The sequence below is a fragment of the Myotis brandtii genome, unplaced genomic scaffold (genome assembly GCF_000412655.1).
Source record: "Myotis brandtii unplaced genomic scaffold, ASM41265v1 scaffold112, whole genome shotgun sequence".
Classification (NCBI taxonomy): domain Eukaryota; kingdom Metazoa; phylum Chordata; class Mammalia; order Chiroptera; family Vespertilionidae; genus Myotis; species Myotis brandtii.
This window is the reverse complement of record NW_005353838.1, coordinates 9,645,233-9,664,441: the sequence shown is the minus strand read 5'-3', so window position 1 is coordinate 9,664,441 and position 19,209 is coordinate 9,645,233. Positions and strand designations below refer to the sequence as shown.

The 19,209-nt window shown below is 36.1% G+C and overlaps 1 protein-coding gene and 1 pseudogene across 1 annotated transcript in view; both read right to left on the bottom strand.

The window, feature by feature from the left end:
- Positions 1 to 19,209, bottom strand: part of AGPS (alkylglycerone phosphate synthase) — a 123,780-nt gene that overhangs the window by 5,621 nt on the left and 98,950 nt on the right. Inside the window, exons 18-19 of the mRNA XM_014546238.1 lie at positions 14,222 to 14,321; positions 12,121 to 12,178 (exon numbers count right to left, since the gene is read on the bottom strand). Of these exons, the coding sequence (XP_014401724.1) occupies positions 12,121 to 12,178; positions 14,222 to 14,321 (158 nt within the window). The remainder of the gene's footprint in view (positions 1 to 12,120; positions 12,179 to 14,221; positions 14,322 to 19,209) is intronic.
- LOC102246585 lies at positions 6,216 to 12,017 on the bottom strand (annotated as a pseudogene).

The following is a 19,209-nucleotide window of genomic DNA, read 5'->3' as shown; positions in this document are numbered from 1 at the left end:
GGAAACCATCAAATTGTCATTAAAACAACAAATAACTTGATATCCTCAGAAAGCAAAATATTTCTACTTAGCTTCTAGAAATAAAAAAGCATTGCTGGTGTTAAGATGGGATAAAAGGAGGTACAGAAGGAAAAAAATCTTAAATTCAAAAAAGAAAATTTTTGTTTAAAAGAGCTCTAACATTAGAAACCAAACAGTACAAATTCCTATTCATGTAATCTCTACTACCTAAAAGATGTTCTATTGGGTCCTCCTACTATCTCCCAAAGGGACTTTAGCCTCAGTTTTCTCATCTGCAAAGGGATTAAAATCTATAGTCTTTTTCACCTCAAATACCCTCTGATTTTAAGAACTTAAAAAAAGTTACAAATCAGTTATTTCCAGATTTGCTCCAAGGGATTAAAAAAAAAAAGCAACTACTCTGTGAGTGGCAGAAGTAGCATTATTATAAGCTCCCCACACTGAGGCAGCTCAGCAGAGAGGGGTGAAAGCAGTCACTGCCAGTCTCCACTGTTATCTGTAATATAGTTTCACTGAATGTGTCCTGTGGTTATGGATCTAATTGTCCTGAAAAGACTGCAAACAACTGCTCCAACAAGATGGAGCACATTAGAACCTCAGCAGGATGCCCAACAGCTAGCTTGTCTGCCTGGTTTTACACCTCTAGTAATAATGCAATTCCACAAGGAACTGAACCATCATTTGAGAAGCCACCCAACAGCCATTGCATATTTAATGAAGTCGCTCACCAAGCGCTGGAAAACAGAAGGTGCTTGGAGTGCATCATTAGTTCTGTCAGAAGGATAATTTACACATCTATCTTGTCAAATTTTCTATGGTTTATACTTTTACAATAATCAATCTAACATACATTTGATTAGTGGACTAGAAAGTTTATAAAAAGGCAGTACAGTCAGCATAGCTGTAGCCCCTCATAAACATATTTAATAAAAGAATTTAACCCCTTCATGGCAGAGGTCTGTGAGCGTCTTCTGTCAATGATAATAGAATTTGAACTGAGATCAGAAACCATGGCTTATGCAATTAAAGGGAGTAGGAATCTTTTTAGTTTTGCTTAACAATTAAGTCTACTACAATGTAGGATTAAGTGTCCTAAAAATACGATTTAAGTAAAAATGTTCAATGATTCTTTGTAGTAAGACAATTACTGGAAATAGTCTTTATAAAATTCTAGAGAACCTTCTCTGGCTCAGATGAGTTAATAAATTAAAACAACAAAAACAAAACAGCAAAGGCTCTAATCCAAAAGAGGGATCATACTTCAAAGTAGAAGGTTTTTATTCTAGAGCTAACCAACAATAATAATTATGCCATTTGTACAATCTTTATTTGTACTGCAAGACATTTAGAAATTAGCTGACTATACCGATCTGGATACATGAACACACTTGTGCACAACTCTATAGTAGCTTCTTAAACATTTGTAGAGCTCATTTTCAGACATAGAAATGATACTCTGTCCTTTATGTAGCATGTCATATTGGAAGAAGGGATAATCTCTATATATAAAAGCCTAAGCGACTGGCTGACAGGCCGGTAGCTATGATGTGCACTGACCATCAGGGGCAGATGCTCAATGCAGGAGCGGAAGCCACAGGCATGGAAACATAGAACAGACTGATGAATCTCCGAGGGAAGGGGTTAGGTGGAAGGGCGGGAAGAGATTAACCAAAGATCTTATATGCATACTAGAGGTAGATCTTATATCCACCGAGGGGCCCCGGATTGCGAGAGGGTGCAGGCCAGGCTGAGGGACCCCACCGGTGCACAAATCTGTGCACCAGGCCTCTAGTAGATTAATAAAAATAGCAAAAATAGGTCCCTCAGGACTGAAACATTCCTTGTATGTATAGTTACCCATGAAAAGGCATGTGTACATTCAGATCACATGAAGCTTAATGCTCTTTGCAGACCGGTATTATCTGATGTAGGATATTCACAACACTGACTCAATTATATTCCTTTAACTTCTGATTTTCTAGAAGTATAAACCTAGCCTGAGAGTCAACACTGGAGCTACAGAAAGCCAATTCCACCACCTCTGTAAACAAGATAGGGACCCTGTATTCCACAGCTCATAATTATTTTAAATATATAATTCCCAAAGTACTTAAATCAGGCACTTTAGAGTCGTACAAGCATTTTAAAGATATAAAAAACACAGGCCAGCCCAATACTAAACAAAATAGAAAATAAATGGGGGAAATCCTTTATCTGCTTAAATTAAAAGTGGAGTTCACTTTTTTATCATTTAATTTCTGATAATGTACAGACTGTATAAAACAAGCATTTTGTGTTCTTCCACAATATACAGTACATTTTTAAGTACTTATTTTTGGAACAGAAAAGACGAAGTTTTGGGGGATACTAAAATCAGAGGCTCAACAATCCTTTTTGGATGCTAACATCTCCAAGAAAGAATGCATTTTGTGGTACGATTAACAGCATAAAAGAAGGAACAAATATGTGTATGTAAGGTGGGAGTGGAGTGGGTAGGGAAGGTGTTATGTGTAGTCAAGCCATCAAAAATTATCTAGAACTACTCTTTGTGTTCTAAGGGCCTGAAGACTTAGCAGGAACTACGCTATAGTCCTATCTTAAAAGTGATAATGTTTCTTCAGAGGGGTCACAGGTCTCAACCTGAAAAGAGGACTTAGTTGTCCATTTGTTTGTGCAAAGCACATTTTGTGCGTTTGATTTTGGTGGAGGTACATGCTAAATGTTAGCCAAATTAAGAGATGCCAACACCCAGCCTTTAAAGGCGTATGAAATGGGATTATGACTATTCATGAATCTAATGCTTAAGGATACTTAAAAGTCATGTTTGACAAGATGACAAATTCATGAATACTATGTTAACAAAGCAATTAATATCTGATAATATTTTTCTCTTATTAAATATTTAAAATGTCAGCCCTTGTTGATTGGAGCATTGTCCCGATGCACCACAGTTATCTATAGCGTATTTCTTCTTATTGCTGAGTAGTATTCCATGGTACAGATATACCACTGTTTAGCCATTTACAGTAGTCTCCCCTTACCCTTGATACAAGACCCTCAATGGAAACCTGAAACCATGGGTAGTATCAAAGGCTATGTATACCATGTTTTTCTCTATACCTACATACTGTTTCATTTAAAGGAAACACTTTATGGCTTCTCTTTGGCATATCTGGGTTGCCAGCATCACTACTCTTGCACTTTAGGGTCATTTTTAAGTAAAATAAAGGTTACTTGAACACAAGCATTGTGATACCATCACAGTCTATCTGATAACTACGATGGGTAAGTGACTAATGGGCAGGTAGTATATATAGTGTGGATTCACATCCTGGCCAGGATGGAGCATCATGCTACACAGAAGAGCCTACCATTTAGAACTTATAAGTTGTTTATTTCTGGAATTTTCCATCTAATATTTTCAGACCATCAATGACCTTAGGTAACTGAAACTGTGGAAAGTGAAGCTGCGGAAAAGGGGGACTACTGTACTAGATGAAGGCATCTGGGCTGTTTGGGGCTATTATTAGTAAAGCTGCTCTGAACATTCATGTACAGGTTTTTGTTGTGGACATAAGTTTTCACTTCTCTGATATAAATTCCCAAGAGTGAAACTGTTGGGTAGAATGGTAGTTTCATGTTTGATTTTATAAGAAACTGCCAAACTGTTTACAGAATGGTTGTGCCACTTTACATTACTATCAGCAATGCATGATTGATCTAGTTTCTCCACATCTTCCCAGCATTTGATATTGTCACTATTTTTTAATTTTAGCGTTCTGGTGGGTGTTTGCATCTTACTATTGAGTTCTGAGAGTTCTTTATATATTATAGATATAGGTATTGCATTGGATGTGTGTTTGCACATATTTTCTCCCACTCTGAAGCTTATTTTTACATCTTCTTAACAGAGTCCTTCACAGAGCAAACATTTTTAATTTTGATAAGATCCAATTTATCAAATTTTCCTTTAATGAATTGTACTTTTGGTTAGCAGTTTATGAACTCTTTGCCTCACTCTAAATCCTAAAGATTTTCTCCTGTGTTTTTTAAAAAAGTTTTATTATTTTATGTTTTACATTTAAGTCGATTATCTATTTTGAGTTAATTTTGGTATGAGGTCAAGGTTCTTTTTGTTGTTGTTGCCTATAGATGTTCAATTGTTCCAGCCCCATTTGTTGAATAATCTATATGCTTTTGTACCTTTGTCAACACTTGGACATAATTGGGTGGTTCTATTTCTAGGTTCTCTATTCTGTTCCATTGATCAATGTGTCTTTCCTCCAATACCACACAGTCTTGATTACTGTACTAGTAGCTATGTCTTGAAATCAGGTATATTGATTCCTGTGCCTTTTATTCTTTTTTTTTTTCCAAAATTGTTTTAGCGATCTAATTCCTCTGCCTTATTATGTAAATGTTAGAATAATCTTTTCTATATCTACTAAAAACACTGTGAAATTTTGGTAGGAATTGCATTAAACAGACAGATCAATCTGGGGAGAATGGATATCTTTACTATGTCCAGTTTCTACCAATCCAGGAATACAGTCTCTCCATTTATTTATATCTTCTTTGATTTTTTTCATTAGCACTCTATAATTTTCAGAATACAGATCCTGTGTTTATTTGGTTAGATTTATGCCTAAGTATGTATATATTTTGTTAGATTTGTGACTATTTCATTTTCTTTGAAGCAACTGTAAATGGTATTGAAAATAGTATTTTAAATTTCAGTTTCCGTATGTTTGTTAATATGTAGAAATGTGGTTTTGTGTGTACTCTTGTATTCTGCAATCTTGCTGAGCATTTTTTGTAGATGCTTTGAGATTTTCTATGAAAACAAACATATCATCTATAAATAGCAAGTTTTATTTCTTCCTTTCCAATCTGTATGTCTTTTACTTCACAATACAGGTTTTTAACAAATGGCCTCAAAACTGAACTTTTGCTCATTCTTTTGAACAGTCTCTTTTTACTTTTAAAGTTTCTGATACTATTGGATTTTGTTAAGATCACACAAAATAGCTAAAAGCAGATGCTCCATAATTATTCTCTGAACAGCAGTAAATAATTTTGGTTAGGTAAAGACACCAATATTTAAACTAAGACTGATAAAATGTAATCAAGGCTTTTTACTTCCCGACAAGGACTTAGGTTTAATTTTTAGCAAATGAACAACTTAAAAACTTAAGTCATAAATTGAAATTAAATATGTGGCTGACATAAACTCTGCTGTTTAAACTGACCAGCTCGTCAGTTACAAAAACAAGCACTATGAAGATTAAGTTAAGCAGGCTTTATATTTCCTATAGCCTCCAGTTCCAGACTACATCTGTTTTCTTTGATACACAAAACCAGAGTTAAAATAGCCCCATTTATCACAGCATGATTGTAGGCAGACAAACCAGCCTGTCTGTTTCCAGATAGTGAAAGCAACTGTTATTAATCACAATTACAGGCCAAACCTTCTAAGAGAAATTGCATCAATATTCTCACAACCCCCAGCCCTCCTGCTCTTGAACTCAAAAATGGTACTGAGAGTGTCATGACTCTGCCTGAAGGTCGGTAAATAAAGATGCTACTATGAGGTAAACTTGAGTTTTAAGTTCAAGATGCAAATTAAGGAAAATCTTTTTAATACGTAAGTAATCTCTCAAAATCTCTATTATTAAGTTTAGCAGGACAATTAAACCCACTCTTTAAAATTTATATAAAAAGGTTTCTGCTTTATGAATCTATACTGAATAGCACAGGATATTTGAAATTTACAAATTAGATGATTAACTTTAAGCAGAAAAGCATTTATGAAAATAGATATTTTTCTATGCCAAATTTTGCAGTCAATAGTGTGAAGGAAATTATTTCTCTTTCAAACAGATTTTAACAGAACTTCCTATAGAGTAAGACCAACTGCAGTTTATGGATGAAAATATGTTAAGACAATTGTTGAATCATATCCCTTGAATTTGGAACTTTTTCAAATAAACTGTAACCCCTTCCTCAATGGTTAGGGGGAGGGTTTAAGAATACAAACCATATACTAGACTTACTGGGGTGAACACTTTGTAAGTTATATAAATGTCTAATCGCTATATTTTACACCTTAAACTAATATATTATATGAAAAAAATTTTCCCCACAGTTCTTGATTTCTTTTGGCCACACATGTTTTAAAATGTACGCACTCACTCGCAAAACACCCAAACATCAGGAATTAGAAGGGCATAAAACATGGAGCTAACAGGCTTGAAAGAATACACAGCCTTCAGAACAAAACAAAACCAATCAAATACAATTTCTTTGTTCAAAACACAGATATTTTATTTTTAATACAATTCAAGTTTTTGGTGTTTTCTTTTAAAACACTTTAGGGACAGAAACGAGGCTTCTTGTGTTGCCTGAGGCAGAGCCTGGCTTCTCTTCTTTGAAGGCCTTTTGCAAAATACAGATGCCAGCATTCACTGGCCTCGACGTTTACCACTATCACCACCCCCACCCCCCTCCACACACACACCCGCCATCTGTAAACACAACATCTTGGCCCACCCTGGGGACAGCTGGCAGGGGCTACAGAGCATCCAAGATGTGACTGATGTTAGTGACCAACTCCTGTCGCTTTTCCGAGATGAGCTTCTCTTTCTTGAGCTTGCCAGCCACCAGCTGCTTACCTTCCATCACTGACTTCAGCACCAGCTCCTTGACCTGGGTATCCAGTTTCTGCATTTCTTTTACATGGTTGCACAGGTCAGAGCACTGTCTTAGGCCTGGACTGCGGCAAAGCAATCTCATGGGTCAAGGCCTTGTATTCCATCTCCAGGCTCTTCTTGCCACTGTTGAGGGACCATTTATACTTACTGATAGTCTCATCAATGTACCGGTAGAGACCTATTCTCTTATTGACCATGGTTAAGACCTGCTCTGTGAGGCAGGCCACCTTCATCCTGGTTTCTCTGGTCGGGTCCCTTGTGATGGAAAAGCAGTCTGATGTGGCTCATGACTGTGAAGAACAAGAGGCAGAAATGGCACCACCAGCAGGGGCTCCTGCAACATGAGCACCTTGTTGAATGTGTGTACTATGATGTCCCGGATGTTCTGTTTTACCAGATTTTTCTTGTAGGCAACAATCACAGGGCAGCCAAATGTGCCCAAGTAGGTGTAGTACAGCTCATCTGGGACACGGCTGATTTCTTAAGGACTGTCAACTTGGATATTCCTTTGGGCATAATCTCCACAGTCAGAAAATCTATCGCTTGCTCATAAAATAGCTGGTCTACAAACCTCATCTTCAATGCATACTCCAAATCATAGCTTGAGAGGTTGTAGTCATCAATGTAATGGGTCTTTCACCCAACAAAAGAGGGAAGCAAGGCTATATTTCCATCTCCATGGAGTCATCCAAAATAAGAAAGTGGCTAACGAAAACAATGCCAATCTCATCCTGGTAATAACATCCTGGGCATCAGCAGGGAGGATGGTCTTAAAAGAACGAATGGAGGATAAACCACTCTCTGGCTGTCTCTGGTCATCACAGTGTGGAAAAGGCCCCAAGTACAGCCCGGTGTGCTTCAAGTCCACATTTGCTTCTGCAGCAATATTATCCCAGTGAGAAACCTTAATGACTTGCATCATGCTGGTGATAGTAAGGAAAGGGCTGTTGTTCTCATAATGTACTTGAATAGCATCCTGACTATAGGCAGGGGTATCTCTAAAAGGTCCATAATCTAGGAGGTTTTCAAACCATGTGGAGTTCCCCAACTTGGTGTACCTCTTAACATTTTGGGAGGCAAACTTCACATGCATTGTTTGTGTCTTTGTTGGATAGGGAGTGTACAAATAATGGTTGGCCTCAGACACCACAAACTGTTTTCTCTGATTGAGTGATCTGGGTTGAATATGGCTGGAGCACATAGGTATAAACTGTTTCCGCAATGACTGAAATCGTGGCCCCAGATCAAATGCACTGGGAGCTTCACCATTAGGAATCTCCACTTTTACCCTTAACTTTGGTTTCCTGTACTTCCAGAGTTGTTCTCTTCCTCACCATTTCCCCTCACATAGAGACAGAGGTGCACCAGCTGTGTTTTGAGCTCTGGCTCCGAGGCCAGAAGAAAGGAGGCAGCGTGAGATGTGAAGCTGTCACTTGGGTGCATCAGAATCACCTTGGCAGTCACCGTGTCCAGGTGTCTGCTCAGGTCCATTGTGCACTCCATGTCCTTGCTGACCAGTGGCACCTAAGAAGTAGGAGCAGAAGCAGGCGATGGCAGGGACCTCCATAACCAGGTGGAAAAAAAATTTTTTTTGAGTTTTTCTTCCCAGACCTTTTATTTCAAGCTGAGTAACACATAAATCTTTAATGGTCTTTACAGTTTTTCTTTTTCATTTTTTGGGGGAGGGGAGGGCGCTGCCCACAAATTTTTAAAAAATATATTTTTATTGATTTCAGAGAGGAAGGAGGGGAGGGAAGGAAGGAGGGAGGGAGAGAGAGAGAGAGAGAGAGAGAAGAGAGAAAGATCAATGATGAGAGAGAATCATTGATCGGCTGCCTCTTGCATGCCCCACATTAGGGATCGAGCCCACAACTTGGGCACGTGCCTTGACCAGGAATTGAACCATGATCTCCTGGTTCATAGGTCAGCATTCAACCACTGAGTCATGCTGGTGAGACTATTGATTTTACCTTTTTTAAGAAGCTACTGTTTTTTAAGCACCTACCATATGCAGGACACCTTAGATGCTTTACATAAATTATCACATTTAAGTCTTACAATAATCTATGATGTAGGTACTATTATTCCTGTTTTGCAGATGGGAACACTTCAGCTCCGAGAAGTTATTATCCTAAGGTCACACAGCTAGTTAAGTGCAGTGTCAGGAGTCAAATACAGATTTCATTTCAAAGCCTCTGTTTTTCCCCTATGGTTATAAACCTCTCAAACTTTTATTTGTTTTAAGACCAAGTTTGAATGGAATCTTACATACATAATGCTCCCATGGAAGAACACTAAAATGCTGGTGTTATACAGTAGAGATAGCACATTATTTTACCTTTCTTTTCTACTGAATGACTATTAATTCTCTTACCCAGAAATATTATGGATTAATTGAGCCTTTCCATGATTAGACCCTATAATCAAACAAAGCCAGATTATTAAACATTTGAAACTAAATTAGCAATGAAACTAATGTCATTCTAATATGAAAGATTCAAAGCTATATGATAATTTGAAAACTTCCTCAATTCTGTAAGCATTTAGCCACTCAACATATTTATTGAGCATCTACTACATAAAACAGCCACTGTTCTAGAGACTGGGGAACACAGTGATGAACAAGATAAAGTTAATAACCTCACTGAATTTATTCAAATGAGTAGCACAGAAACTATGCAAAAGATCAGAGAAGACACTTCTAAGACGGTGGCATTTTTCTCAGAGATGAAAATGAAGGGGAAAGTGAGACATGCAAATATCTGGGGGGACGGGCAAGAGAAAGAATATCAGAAGAAGAGGGAACAAATAGCAAAGGCTTTGAAGGGTTGATATGTCTGAGGAGTAGCAAGAAGGCCAATACTGCTAGAGGAAAAAGGTAGTAAGAGAAGAGGACTCAGAGAAAGACACACCATGTATAGCCTTGAAGGTTCTGATAAGGACTTTGTATTTTGTTCTGAATGTGAGGAGGAAACACTGAGTTTTAAGAAGATCCCTCTGGCAGCCAGAGCAGCAGCAGGAGAGGCGCAAGAGTGGAAGCACAGTCAGGATGCAGCTGCACTAACCCCGTGGCAGCCGTAGTTGATGCCTCTGGGACTTGGGAGTCAGTAGCATACAGATGGTGTTTTAAGTCCTGAGGTGATCACTAAGGGAGTGAATGAACACACAGAACAAACTGGCTCAGGGCTAAGCTCTGGGGCACTCCGATGTTTAGCAGTTTAGAAGATAAGCTAGCAAAGCGAAAACATCTCCATTTTCCCAGCACATATGAAATACATTTTGTATTCAGGTTTTAGTTTCTTCTTCTAAGCAACAGATGAAGCTAGGTAGTTTAGTTTGTTTCCATGCAGTCATATTTTTGACCGCACAGAAAATTTAAATATGAGAAATATGAGAGAAATAAAGGATTTATATTTAAATGAGGCAGAACTTCTTGATACATTAATATGCAGTAAAACCTTGCTACCTTCGAGTTAAAAATTTCTAAAAATAAATTATTTCATCAAAGTTGAGAGTCTTCAGCAAATAAAGGCCTCATAAATTATACAAGGAGTTTTATTTTAACAAGCTCTGACCTGCACTTGTCTTATTATCTGCTACTGCCGACATGTTAGAAACCTACAATGAGGAAGTATAAAAACAACCAGAAAGTCAAACTGACTTATGTGCAAGGACTTAGAAAACAATGAAATATCTATGATGAGGAAATTAAAATTGTTAATTCATTTGTTTTAACATCTAAAGCAGGGCAAGTAAACTAGTGTCAAAATTAAAAAAACAAAGAGGTTTTACATTTTAAAAGAAAAACAGTAATGTTTAGTATTTTGTTTCCTATACTTTTAAAATTGTGTCTCTTTTCAAAGGCTGTTCATTTCACTTTTTAGCTTCTTACCTATTTTCACTATTTTAGGCTCTTAAGCAAGAGAACAGGGACACTGAAGCATGAGGACCTGAATTGAAATTCAACTTCTATCACTCACAATTATTGTTCAGGTCTTTGGGCAAATTACTGTACACTGTACACTCAAGTGTTTTAACCTCTCTTCATTTGAAAGACAGAAATAGTATCTACTCTATAGGCATTTCAAGTAGAATTAAGGGAGATTTATGCAAAACACCTGGCAAATATTTACAACTTTATAAATGTTAATTCCTTTCCCTAGTCTATCTCCCTTCTCTTCACTATTTCAACATTTGTAGCGTTTACATGTTTATTAAAGTTACCTCTTTGAGTGCTTTTCAAGGAAAATGGGAAACTTACCTTGTGGTAAAGTGGTAATGATATAATCCAGCCAGCTTTGATCAGTGGCCTTTTGAGTGTTACAATATTTTATTTTACTAGACTGTAAGATTTTTCAGAGAAATAATCACTGTATAATTCTTTGAAACCCTATTGCCTAATGGACCAATAATATTTATAATCTGGAAAGCACACGACAATATTAAAAAGCAGAAGAGATAGCTACTTCTAAGAAAAGAAAATATGTAATGTTAGATAATGCTAAATGCTATGGTGAAAAATCAAACAGGGAGAGAGGGATATAGAGAATCCAGTGCAAAGGTAGGAGCTGAATTTTTAAATTTAAATTTAGAATTTAAATTTTTAAATTTGTGGTTATTTTTCCTTATGCTCCTCCCTAAAAATATTTTTACATTTAAAACCTAAATATATCTATTTTTCTAAGTACCACATTATATTGAGGGATATACTCAGAACAAATTTCTATTAAGGGGGACAGGTGGATAACTTCAAAAATTACAATTTTAATGATCGAATAGCCACTGTTTCACTCTTAAAAAACTGCCTCATATACCTTTATAAACTAGTACTTAGGTAGATATACCCTAATTTTTATTAGTGATGTGATCAATTCTTTCATAAAATTTAATATTTACCACAATAGTCACCAACTAACAAAACAGCATTAAAATTAAAAAAAAATTTTTTTCACATCCTATCTTGATTAATTTATTGAATTCAGGGTGGGCAGAAAAACAACTCTTCAAAATATGGTATAAACTGATGTCCAGTTACATTTCAATAGTAGCTGAAAAACACTTATGTTTGTTTTTATTTCTTTCCCTTTGAAAACTTTTGCTGCAATGGTCAAATATCTGTGAGGCAAGCTAGGTGGTCTTAGGGAACATGAAGTTCCCTGAGAACTCAGAGGCTGTTTAGGTTCATATCCAAGCAGGCTTATCAAATCAAACTTCTGTTGGCTACTGCCATACCTAGACTACCTCAGTGACAAACACAATCTTCCAAGAAATTTCAAGTGCTTTCATATTATTTATATTATGACTCTCCTGGCATTCTACCAAATTAAACGTTTTTTACATTAGGAGTATCAGAAATTTACATGAGGAATAACAACAACAAAAAAAATACCTCCGTGGTGATGCGATAGACTCCCTCCATTAGCGAGGATTTCCTCTCTAGCAGCTGCCTATATTTGGAAACAATACAATAAATAGATTTCACACTTTGAAGTGAGCGGAAGATCCAACTCCCAAAGGAGGCACATATTTTCTGGGTGAAATGATAAATCAGAAGCCTCGTTATCCTTTCTGCATTTTTTAAAGCAATTAAAATATATAGCCTAGCTTTATAGTTTTTTCCAGTAAATGGTCAAAATATCTGCAATAGTCACTTCCAGATTCTAGAAAAGAAAAAAAGGCAAAACAATCAATTTTGCAGCAGTAAGTTGTTAATAATGAAAAAACGTTTTGTACAGACAAAACCAGGTTCTACTCTGAAGTTAACATCTCACTCTACCAATAAATAATAGTAACTAACATTTCTTGACTGCTTGTTGTATGTCCAGAAAAGCACTAAGCAATTTACCTACAATAACTCATTTATTTTTTATCATAGTCTTATGGAATAATTACAATTACTCATATTTCACAAGTAAAGAAAACGAGGCTTAGATAGTTAAATTATTGACCTAATAGCATACATTGGCCATTAGACTCAAGATTACTTACAAAGTTATCAGGAATCAACCATAAAAGCCCTTATGGGGCAAATTACTTGTCATACCTACTGCTATTTAAGGGTGCAAAAAAAAACACCTTTCTTTATCCTCCCAACATATTAGGTCCTGACTACGCTCCTTATAAAGCACTATGGTGAGAAACATAAAGGCTTAAAGCACAATAAAGAATCACTGAAGTATGGGGTGAAAAAAGGGTAAAGAAACTGAAATTATATTCAATTCATGAGAATGTAATAGCAATAAAGTGAAATATCTACATGGCCTTGAACCTCTCAGAATTACTCAGGTTGTACAAACCATCAGGGAGGTAGGCCAGGGTAGAAAAGGGTCCATGTGGGACAGATAGCAAATATCTCGTTGCAAAGTAATTTATAAGAACCCTCATCACTTAGCATTTTTCAAATGAATCATAAATATGGTATGATTTATGCTCTAAGAGATTATATCTTCTAACAAATTATTTAAATAAAATAATAACTACTTAAAATTAGTAACACTTAAAGAATGGCAATTTGGACTGAGAAGGAAGGAATAATTTCACTCTTTAGTACTACAGGGAAGGAGCACTGGACAGACAGAGGGCAATACAAAAACATTGAAAGGTTAAAATGATGGAAAAGGACTTGAACTTTTGAGGGTGATGGGTATGTTCATTATTTTTATTGGGATGACGATTTCACTGGTGTACGTAGACATAAAAATTAATCAAACTGTATTTGATTTACTTTATTTCAATTTTACTTCAAAAAAGTTGGGTTGGGGGGAGAGGCCTAGGCAGGAACCAACCAAACCCTATCTATGGTTTGGGTCTAAAAGTGTCCACTGAAAATCAACTTGTAGTTTCATCTTTGGTAGGCATATAACAGAGTTAAAATTCTGGGACACCTGAGGTTTTGACAAACCTCAGTGTCTTCCCAGTTCATTTTTCTAGTCTGTTTCTTAAACTCTAGGCATACTTGTAACAAGAAATACTGACCATCAAACAGAAGGTTTTATAAAAATTAGAGGCTTAAGGCTATTTAAGAAATGTAGTAAAACTGCTAGTGAATGAACCTCAATGGCCTACATACAGCTTTAGCAAACAAAGTATAAACCTAGAATAAGGATATTATAGCAACACAGACCAAAAGCATTAGGGCTGCTGACCTCAATAGCCACCATCTGGAGATGAGTGGGCTGCCACAGTGATATCAAGGATTCCCCTATTCTGTTGTTATTTAATTTCACCTGGTATTATGTACTATAAGTAACAATAAAAAAAATCACGAGCTACAGAATATTAATTTTAGAACATTGTAATATATTTATAGAAGATTAATATTAGACTCAGTATACAAACCAGTGCAATAAATATGCTTCTCATTTCTATGGGATATCAACCAGGTAAACCACAAATGATCAAAGAGTCTAATTAAAATTTATAAATTGATGGCAAAGATTATCAAAATTAATAAAAGAATGTAAGAGCTATATTGATGTATGCAAAATTACCTCGGTTTGGTCAAACACAGTCAATGGATCACTTATTCCCCTGTAGTTAAAGGCAAAGTAGAAATAGATACATGCACCTGCATCATAGGTCTGCGTCACCCTAAAAATCAGACAGACAGAATCACAAGGCTTTAGTTGAGTGAAATCACACTTAATGCCTGGAAACTTAAAGGCAAGATCATCTGAATGATTTGCTTAAGCCATAATCTCATTCTCTACCCAGACTCTTACTCCATGGAAGAAATTCAGATTGGCTGGACAAAGGATATACAGAAACTATTTGTACTATTTTTACAACTTTTTTTTTTTTTTTTTGGTAACTCTGGATTATTATCCCCCCATGGCTGGACAAAGGATATACAGAAACTATTTGTACTATCTTTACAACTTTTTTTTTGGTAAATCTGGATTATTATCCCCCCAAAATTTAAAAATTTTAAAGCAATGTAATTGTTTCTCCAATTAGCCTGAAATAAATAAAATTTCCACCTCCTTAGAAGCGATTTTTTAAAAAACAGTATATTGTAGCTAAAAGCAGCCCAAAACAAACTAGCTGGAATTTAGTGATCCACTGTAAGTCTTCTAAACTTCCTCAAAATTAACAGAAATAAGTATGAGACCTTAAAGCCAGGCATAAAGAGAAATGTACAAATACCGAAAATAATCAGACTAGATAAAAAATACATCTTCGCTAAGTTCACATTTAATAATTTGTAAGGACTTTGAAAACAAACTGAATTGTACAAACTGTACACACACACACACACACACACACATATCCTATATAATAAAAGCGTAACATGCTAAGTGTTTGACCGTTTGGTCAGCCGCTGGACCAGTCGCTATGATGCGCACTGACCACCAGGGGGCAGATGCTCTGACCGGTAGGTTAGCTTGCTGCTGGGGTCCGGCCAATCGGGACTGGCCAAGAGGGCTGGACATGCCCTGGAGCCCTACTGTGGTCCCTCCCTGGCCGGCTAGCCCCCATTGAGACTGGGCAAGATGGCCCGATTTGCTTGATTGCCTGCCAGGCTGAGGTACCCAACCTGTGCATGAATTCATGCACTGGGCCTCTAGTAAATAAATATACATACACACATATATCTGGGCTTTCAAAATGCAAATAGGTGAAGCAATTAAAAGGGAGCTAAGGGAATCATAGTCAAATCTCTGAATACAATTCACAGAGTTCCCACAAAGAATTTAACAGAAGGAGGGAATACTCTTCTTACTACACAATACAACAGAATCTAACCTAAAATTTTAATGGCCTTTTAGGTCAAATGTTAGGTGCCTCAGAACAGAAGAAATGAACTATTTAACAATAATACTGTCAATTTGCCAGCTGTGTTTCTCTTCTAGTGTTAATTCACTCTCATAAAAAAGAGTGAAAATATTCCCTTGAATATTTTCATTTTAAGTACCAGATTTACAAAGTTTAAGAAAAACTAGAGAACCATTTTAACTATGATGGCATTATCATTTCGAATAATCAAATTTAAATAAACTTCAAGGAAACAGGAATGAAATTAGTTTATAGCAAAGTAAAATATACATCATTCGTGAGAATAGTTAACATCAATAAGTAGAAAATGTAACTAAAAATTAACAGAGTATTGCCACCTTCCAACAAATACAGGATCAATACTACACAGTTCAGTTTTCAGTGGTAAGAGGCTTCTAAAGTCAAAAAAGGGCTGGATTGATCAGTATTTCAAAGAAAAACAAAGTAGAAATAATGGAACACCTTTTAGAAAACTCAATTTTGGTCCATTTCAGATAGTGACTCAGCTCTAACACCTTTTAATAGATCAATTCTATCACTTAAGATAAGTTAAACACTAACTGCTTCCAAAATCATCTTGACAAGTGATATTGTGGCTGCCAGTCATTCTACTATTCTTTAATTTCTAAAAGTGTTTGTGCTGTACACTTTTTGGAATATTTTAACTTGTCAGATTCCCTGGCTAGGAATTCCTTTCCATAAAACTTCTTCAGAAAATTTAGGGCTGGAATTTCTATTCCAGTAGGCAAAGTACGTTTTAACAGACGGAAATGAAATGAACTCAATAAATGCACCTTACAGCTAAATTATTTTCCTTGGGATCTTTAATTTCAATGATATCTATAATTATTTTTTCTTTCTTAATCTTTATTGTTATTAATTATTAGTTTTAAAAATCTAGTTTAAAAAATATACCTCACACATTTATTTTCAACACAGAATAATCTCCTTGTCCACTATTAAGCAGTTCAAATCAAACTAAAGTCAAATTCTTATTAAATGCTAGTTTAATCAAGTATGAACTAGAAAAACTATATTTAAAATTCCTATTTATCAAAACCATCCAAATAACTAGACTTTGCACATTCTCAACTTTGATTTTATAAGATAATCACAGAAGTTGAGCATTTAAGCCTTTCAAAAGATTATTTCTATAAAATCAGCTACTTAATGACATACGGCCAATTCAGTCTAGTATATGAATTCTATCTACCTACAATACATAATGAATATCCTTAGGTCTTGTGAGTACCTTCTGAAGAACCAAGACTTAGGTGTTGTTATAGATAGCCTAAGGCAGGATATTTTACTTCCCAATCACTTTCAATAAATATCATTTATCACAATGATATTTTCATAATGGAAAGAGAGAAGTCTCCAGAGATATTGAATAGGGAGGTGGGGCAGAAAGAGAAAGTAGAGATAAAATCTGTTAAGTTGCCACTGGACAAGACAAAAAAATAAAAATTCCTTAGCTATATAGTAATAGATTCTATAATTTTAACTGTTTCAAATTTTACTGATAACAAATGACTTTTGAATTATTAGTCCTGGTTTATTTTTAGTAGTATAATAACAGGCCTGAGAGACTAGATCAGTGATGGCGAACCTATGACACGCGTGTCAGAGGTGACACGCGAACTCATTTTTTTGGTTGATTTTTCTTTGTTAAATGGCATTTAAATATATAAAATAAATATCAAAAATATAAGTCTTTGTTTTACTATGGTTGCAAATATCAAAAAATCTCTATATGTGACACGGCACCAGAGTTAAGTTAGGGTTTTTCAAAATGCTGACACGCCCAGCTCAAAAGGTTCACCATCACTGGACTAGATTGTAAAGAGAACAATAAAGTACAGCAGGTGCTCATACAACATTTCATTCAATGTTATAACAACATTGACTAGAGGCCCGGTGCATGAAATTCGTGCACGAGTAGGGTCCCTAAGCCTGGCCAGCTATCAGGGCTGATCTGCAGGGCGACCGGGGGGCCCCCACTGGCACCCACCTTGGCTGGCCTGGCACCACCCGCTCACCAGCCCCGCCCCCTGCAGGGGAGGGGGGGCGGCCTGCTTTGGCTGGCCTGGCGCCACCAGCTCGCTGGCCCCACCCCCTGCCACCGCCACTGGTTGGGGCCTGCGGGCTGGGGGCAGCTCCTGTGTTGAGCGTCTGCCCCCTGGTTTTCAGTGCATGTCATAGCGACTGGTCGATTTGCATATTAGGCTTTTATTATATAGGATGAGATGCCTGATGAGATGTAGTAGGAACTTAACTCTTGTTTCTATCAATTAGCCTAAGGTAAAATTAGTTTCATTATACATCGTTTTGCTTAAAGTCATAGAACCTGTTCACATTATTAAGGATTTATTGTATCAACTTGGGTTGATAATATAAATTTATTTTTCTTAGACTTTAAGACAAAAGTTGCATTTTTAAAAATGACTCCAATTTTTTTTTACAAGTACATTCTTACACCTCTATTTGGGAAGATTCTCTCCAAGATCAGTCACTACGCCATCAGTAGCTTTGCTATAAGCCTTGTACATAACTAGGCCCTCTCTTTTCCTTTTCTTCAGATATACCAAATGCCCAGCCAATAAGCTCTAAACCTACATTTTTAGGTTTCACTTCTTTGACTCTACCCCAAATACACATGTTCTACATGTTAATACACAGATTTGACTGGGTGCTTCCTGAAATGCTCTTCAAAGCCTCTATCGCATCAGAAACAGAAAAGACTATTTTGAAGAGATCCTGATTTACATGAACAGTTAATGTGAGAAAAGTGCTTTTTTCACATGCCCTGTTAGGATTTTACTTTCTTACCCAGCAGATGCACAATTTATCAAATTCTAAAAGACATCTGTTTCAATGAGAGAAACAGCAGAACCAAGAAACACAATATGGCAGTAGGGAAGTATAAGATAAGAGGATGTAAAGAGAAGACAAAAAAATATCACAGAAGAGATAGCAGTTTAAAGAGTACAGAAGCATTTCTAGTCTTGCAAAGCAAATATATGCAAATTATCATGCTATATCAAAATATTAAGACAATAACAACTAAATGCCTTCATGAGGACTTGTCTTTGGGAAGTTAAACAAAATATCCAAAATTCCCTTTATTCTCATTCCAATAACATTTTAGAGAATTTAAATGCTCAGTTCAATCTAAATATATTTAATCTTCTAGTGTTTACACAGAAAATTAATATCAAAAGATTTAATACAAAATATCCCTTCTCAAGAAAACCTTCATCGGGGTTGCTGCTATTTAACAAAGAGAACAAGATCTTCAGTTAAACATGACTCAACACAGGGCATAAATATCCAATATGGAAGACACCAGCTACACGTGTTTTAAATTTAAATCATTTGAAATTAAATAAAATTTAAAATTCAGTTCCATTCACATTAACCACATTTCAACAGCTCAAAAGCCACATGTGCCTGTGGCAACCATTCTGGACAGGGCAGATACAAAACATTTCCATTAATGCAGAAAGATCTATTGGAAAGCAGAGTTAATCTTCATTTGGATCTTTTGCTCCACTCTTTCCTTAATTCCACACACATTCATTTAATCAACAATTGAGAAAATGTTTAAAGTGCTTTTTCATTATTGAAGAACTATGTTGCCTGTGTAACTTATAGTTCCCTGACACTCTCTCTCTCTCTCTCTCTCTCTCTCTCTCTCTCTATA